This window comes from Sinocyclocheilus anshuiensis, unplaced genomic scaffold (assembly GCF_001515605.1).
Source record: "Sinocyclocheilus anshuiensis isolate Anshui unplaced genomic scaffold, SAMN03320099.WGS_v1.1 scaffold446, whole genome shotgun sequence".
Lineage (NCBI taxonomy): Eukaryota > Metazoa > Chordata > Actinopteri > Cypriniformes > Cyprinidae > Sinocyclocheilus > Sinocyclocheilus anshuiensis.
In genome coordinates, this window is record NW_015544247.1 from 1015249 (window position 1) to 1021750 (window position 6502).

The window sequence follows — 6502 nt, forward strand, 5'->3', positions numbered from 1 at the left end:
TAATTCACCACATTGCATAGGATGATGCGATGACAAATTCAAGCGCACAGCTTCACCTAATTAATTATTAATTTGTTTAGTTATATCATTTATAATTTTGAATTAGAGAACAACACCAGTAAACTTTGGGTAATCAAAAAAAAAAGGTTTTATTCATTACATCATAGATCGGATGTTTTTTTTTTTCAGGAAACAGGCAGACTAGAATAAATAGCAACACAGAAGCAAACAATAAACGATAGAAATGGCAAAACAAAAGTTAAATAATTAATCCAAATTTTGAACAATTATGAGTAACATTAGGATGAAACGTCTAAACATGATTGATGGCCATCAAAGATGCTGAGCCGACAGGGCGCTTTACTTATCTCCCCACCATCAGACTCTCCATTGCTCATGGCATTTAGTGCTTCTTATACCTCTTCAGCATTCATAAATCGCCTTCTTTTACTCATTTTGTCTTTATTTATGAAACTGATAACCGCTAATTCAGTGAGTGAAAAGCGATGTTAAAACATAAGAGGCAAGAAAATGACAGCGCGAACATACAGGCATTATATAGCGGGTAAATTTGACCCGCGCTGGCGCTTATAGGTACACTCTAAGCGCACAGCTTCACCTAATTAATTATTAATTTGTTTAGTTATATCATTTATAATTTTGAATTAGAGAACAACACCAGTAAACTTTGGGTAATCAAAAAAAAAAGGTTTTATTCATTACATCATAGATCGGATGTTTTTTTTTTTCAGGAAACAGGCAGACTAGAATAAATAGCAACACAGAAGCAAACAATAAACGATAATACAATAATACCTCTTCGGCATCCATGAATCGCCGCCTTTTACTCATTTTGACTTTATTTATGAAACTGATAACCGCTAATTCAGTGAGTGAAATGCGTCGCCTAGCAATGTACAATGTTAAAACATAAGCGACAAGAAAATGACTGCGTGAAAATATAGGCATTATATAGTGGGTAAATTTGACCCGCTGGCGCTTATAGGTATAAATGTTTTTTGATCTGGTTTTATCTAAACAGTTTTTAACAACAGGGGATTGTTAATTACACAATTTTAGTAAAAGTCAGTGACTGGGAGACTTGAATGTTTTATTGAAAATCTGTTATGTACATTTGAAAAACAGCCAAGGGTAAAATTTACCCCGTGACGGTTCTAGTGTTAAATATATGTAGATTTAGGACTACACCACTATCGTACATCACATAATTAAAATATTCACAAATAAATGAATGAATTGTCATTCATCAGTGTGGGTGGATGTTGAGTAAAAAGATATATCTTCAGCAAAGTAAAGGCTTGTGACTTGTAGAGAGGGGCTAATAGCATTAGCGTCCAAAGGCACTTTCAATTTCTCATGTTGCTAAAGGAGTGCATGGGCTGGCTTTTGATTGGACACCATTTAGGAGAAAATGCTCAGTGGGTTCCATTAGCTGCACTTTCAGAGAAATGGTGTCAGTCATTAAACTTGACATCGGTTCATGACAGCGCCGGTGTGCAACTGGATAATTTCTTTGGGTCAACACATCACTAATGCAATCAGGTTGTCTAGTACTTTGGTAAAGTAGTGGAAACTTGAAAATGCAAGTCATAAGTTCAGGAGGAAAAAAAATGGTACACTGCTTATTTAATCTATATATTGAAGTGGGTTTTATATAGAGAGTGCTGTAGGGATGATGTCATTTTTGCAAGCTTTCCCAGAAGTTAGCATCACACAACAAAAAGCCAGTAGGATTTTTGACTTTTGGATTATTGCAGAAAATAATCAACAAAGTTTGTGATTCTTACATGTTTTGTTCATCAAGGCAGTCTTCACAAATAAACACTTTTATGACTAAACATAAAACATTTAATGAATTTTGAAGCCTAAATATGATCGCCAGAAGTAAAAAGCTAATGTTAGGCTATAAATGAACTAGCATGACTTAAATATCACCTCCATTAAGCTTCCGACAACTCTTTAAATCTACAAATTAGAAAGTTTGAGTTAGAATAGATTGGAAGAGGCCAAGTATAACCACAACAAGGCTGTAAACATGAACTAAGTGAGTATATGAGCTTGCTTTTTTGGCATCATGATGTTTAATGTCTCTGACAATCTCTGTTGTCCCATTTAGCCACTTGATAGCAATTGCATTTTTAAAAGCTTGTTTCTGGGTTTTAGGACTTATTCATGTAGCACTTTGTTAATATTTCAATGAATGGATGTTCCAGGGCTTGACTTGTGGAAAAAAAAAATACCCCGGTCAATAGCACCTTAAGTCACTCTGACCTGATATGAAAAGAACAAAATCTGTCGTTTAAAAGGCTATGAGAAATGTGAATTGAAAAATCATTTGTCCTGTACTATAAAGTCACTGAGATCCTATTGATTATTTATAGTCAGTGCAGAGTTCAGTGGAGGAGTATTGAGGCTTGGAGAACTTATAGCCTGATAAATTAGCTGATTTGAGCCGCTGTATGATATTGATGCTACACAATTATAATTAATGTGCCTAATTCAATTCATTCTCTGGATCTGATGTATGTATACACTACTGTTTAAATGTTTGGGGTTAGTATGCCTTTTTTAATGTATGTTTTTTGCCATTACAGGGATAATTTACATTTTAAAATATATTAAAATAGAAAACAAACACTTATTTTAAATTGTAATAGTATTCCACAATATTCCTGTTTTTACAATATTTTCTACATAAATGCAGCCATGGAGAGCATAAGAGACTTTCAAAAACATTAAAAATTCTTACCAACCTCAAAATTTTGAACAGTAGTGTGAGAGCTACCATGATCAGTGCATTTTTATGTACTTGTGCACTTTGTACAGGTTTCTACATGTACATTGAGACCTCACGACCACGTCTGGAGGGAGACAAAGCACGACTGTTGACTCCATCCTTCAACATTGCCCCTAAAAACCCCTACGGGAATGTGGCCACCAACCCAACATACTGCTTCAGCTTCTACTACCACATGTATGGGAAACATATAGGTGGGTTACTGTAGCACAGTACATCGTGAAGAGTCCTGATGTGATCAGCTGTGGGGAATGTATGCAAATGATTTGTTTTAATAGTGCCTTCTAATTAGTGTTGATGTGCAGCCAGCTGTAACCTCTACAACTATAGTCTGTTTGACATAGCTTTACTTTTCTAATGAGAGCTTGATGGCCTGGTCAGTCAGCGACACAGTCAGTGTCAGGCACATACAAAAACACTCTCATTTTCTAGATTTCAAGATGAAAAAAGATGATATGTCTAAATGCCAAGTTCTGTCATGAAACTCTAGATGGCACAGGCTGATGGGTCGTTAACGCAAATTGATGATATTCACAGCACTAAACTACTTGGCACAGCTGATTGGTTCATGTTGCATACGCAGCCAATGAGCTTGCTGCTCTACCTTTAAATGGCTGGTTAGCAGTTACTCTGACACCCTCCACCTTCCCCAGCTCCACCTGTGTAGATCTACTGTATATTATTATATATGCTGTTTGTGCAGCAGCAGTATGTCTTACACACACACACAGCACTGAATCAGCATACTGTATGTATTGGCAGTAGCAAGTTCCTGTACTTGCTTTACAGCAGCAGCAATAATCTACAACAACACTAATAACCAACAGCAGCAGCAATTCAAAAGCAGCGTAGCAGGTCTATTCCACCAAGACCAAATACATTAACATTGTAATATCCATTGCCATGCTAAAATCTTCCTAGTGTTGTCATGGTAGAACTTCTTTCCGGTTAGATATGTATAAAATATCAGCTTCTAATAAGAACAGCTTTTTTTTTACTTTTTATGTACTGTATGAATGAATATACAAATGTTTTCAAATCCTATAAGGTTTATTGAATATTACATTCATCGAATTTGGGTTGACTTTTCTCAGAGTTTGATTATTTCTCATAAATATGATTTTTATGTGTCACAAGTGCAGCTTTATATCTATAACAACATTGTCACAGATGCAACTTAAATATCTCACAATTGTGATATCTTGTAAATGTGATGTTACAAATGTGACTTGTATCTCAAAATCTTTATAATTTTCCAATTTTAAACATTATCTAAGGATTTCCTGATTTATGTTTTTAGGTTCTATTTTACATTATTAGATGGAAACAGGCTTCCATATAAATCTATCTTGCAGTTGCTACTTTATTTCCCATAGTTCTGACTTTTAATCTCACAGTTTCATCTTCAAAACTGGATTTTAATAGGATTATAATTTCGACTTTATATGTCAAAATTGCCAATTTATTTATTATATCTTATTGTGACTTTATATATCACATTGCAACTTTTTTCCTATTTTAAACTTTACCTGAATTTATTTTTTTATATTTAATTTTTTACTCTGTGACAGAAATGGCCATATTTATGCGTTAACATGCTAGTCAGAAAATTGCAGAGTACACTTTGGCCTTTTCTGGGATGGAAAACCTTGCTATTAAAGGTTTCTAGTGGACTGTAAGTGCTGTAAATGATTTAGACCAATAACTCAATTTGTGCTATATGGATACATTTCTATAGTTCCTTTTTTCATGCTCACTTTATGCTGTTGCAGTTGAGCTGGACATGCAGTTGCACTTCTGAGGTAGTGATGACCTCCACAGCCCCTCAAACAAGCTTGTAACTGCAATTTTCTGCTTCACAAAGCTGTGTGCTTTTAGAATAGAAAGCGTGGGGCTAATTCCAACTCACCAGGGTGTTCTCTTCCTGGCTTTTGACACGTAGTCTCATCGGGCATCTGGGGTTAAAAATCCATGTGCCCAACAAGATCTTCTGTCTGGCTGCACAGCAAAGAGCCGAGACAACATGGTTAGATGGCTGTTTTGATATAAAAACCTACCCAAGTGCTTTTAAAGGTGCACTAAAATCGATTGTTATGTATGTTGCTCTAGCCTATATTCCAGTCCTCTTTGACTTACATGACACCTAGTGGTGTGGATGCAGCATCATGCAAATGTTATCAGTTACAGATGATATCCTATAAATGCAGTATTTACAGTCAGCCATTTAGCTGTTCATGAAATCTCAAAAAGTTATTCGAGTACTGATATCCCTAGAGTCCGTATCTCATTTTTAAAAGTACTATTCATTTTTTTGATGTGTAAAACGTTTTAATGAGCAAAAAAAAAATTACATCGTTAAAGAAGAACAAAGTAGCAACGAGGTTTTTTGTGTGTTGTTTTAATGTTCCATTCTGGTTAAAGGGTTTTTTTCTCCAGAAAGGTTATTTTAGCATTAATAGCATCACATCTCTGTAGCACTAGTCTCATTGTCTCCTCATTTGCAAAGAAATGAACATACCATTTGGCCGAATCCCAAACATCTGAGAGAGTAATACAGATTTTCTTCCTACTTTTCCTTTCATCAGTGTAAAATTAGAGTGTAGCAATTACGTGCCATATATGTAACACCAGCAGTGATTGTGTTGTGTACAGTTTTATGATTGATTTTTGCTGGAGATGAAGATGAGATGAGGTCACTGAACCTTGCAGTTGCTATGTAACACAGAGGAAGGGTTCAAAAGACATGTAGTTAACTGGCCATATTGCGCATAAGGATTTCTACTGACACTGAGTGCATCTGCCTTTTTCCAGGAACATTAAATGTGTATTTGAGGCAGAAGAGCCAGATGGGTCAGGATACATCCGTGTGGACCCTGAGTGGGAACCAAGGAGACCGTTGGAGGCAAGCCAGAGTTAACATCAATCCCACATCCTCTTTTCAGGTGCCTCTTTTTGCTTGATTTTTCTTGCATAATAATGCACAAATAGAGATAATATAAAACAAAACTATAATAATATTATGATTAGGGCTGTCATCGTTAATGCATTATTAATTTTACAATCCTTAACGCGTTAAAATAATTTAATGCAATTAACGCAAAATTACTAAAGCACAATTTCTATTCTAACCCTTTAACACAATTTTGCTTCTCTGCTTGCGATTAGATCATTTTAAGCTGCTAAACTCCGGGAAAGTTTTCAGTCCAATGATCCAGTAAGCGAATGCATTCAAACAATCCGTCCAAAACCGTGCTAATATAAAGGAAACCAGGCTGATTACATCAGAGATTGCAGAGAGAATAGAGACTCGCGTTGCGTTTTAAGTGAATTATTCATTCCAGTGTGTTTCGCTTTAAAACACGAGCTCTGTCATATTCTGTGATTGTCTCTGAAGAGCGCGAGCCCTCACACGTCACACACTCTGTGTGAAGTACAGACTGAACGGATTGTCAACACATCCCACCACTGTCTCGCCAGATGAGACGCAAACTATGTTTTCTCGACTGGATAACCAGTCTCGCTAGTAAAGTTTTGATGAATGAAGACTGCAATCAAGGTAAAGATGATTGCGGTGGCGTACAGGAGTCATACAGTAATACAGTGAGTCCGTTATATTAATGCGTGTATGAGTGCTCTTGACGCACTGATCACACATTGTATTTATGCACAGGCACAGACATTTCC

The 6502-nt window shown here is 36.0% G+C and overlaps 1 protein-coding gene across 2 annotated transcripts in view; it reads left to right on the forward strand.

Moving 5' to 3' along the window:
* The window catches only part of LOC107697709 (MAM domain-containing glycosylphosphatidylinositol anchor protein 2-like), a 146704-nt gene that overhangs the window by 138096 nt on the left and 2106 nt on the right, over window positions 1-6502 (forward strand). For both annotated transcript variants that reach the window (XM_016498512.1, XM_016498513.1), the window contains 2 exons: window positions 2848-3012; window positions 5630-5760. In XM_016498512.1, coding sequence (XP_016353998.1) covers window positions 2848-3012; window positions 5630-5760 — 296 coding nt within the window. The remainder of the gene's footprint in view (window positions 1-2847; window positions 3013-5629; window positions 5761-6502) is intronic.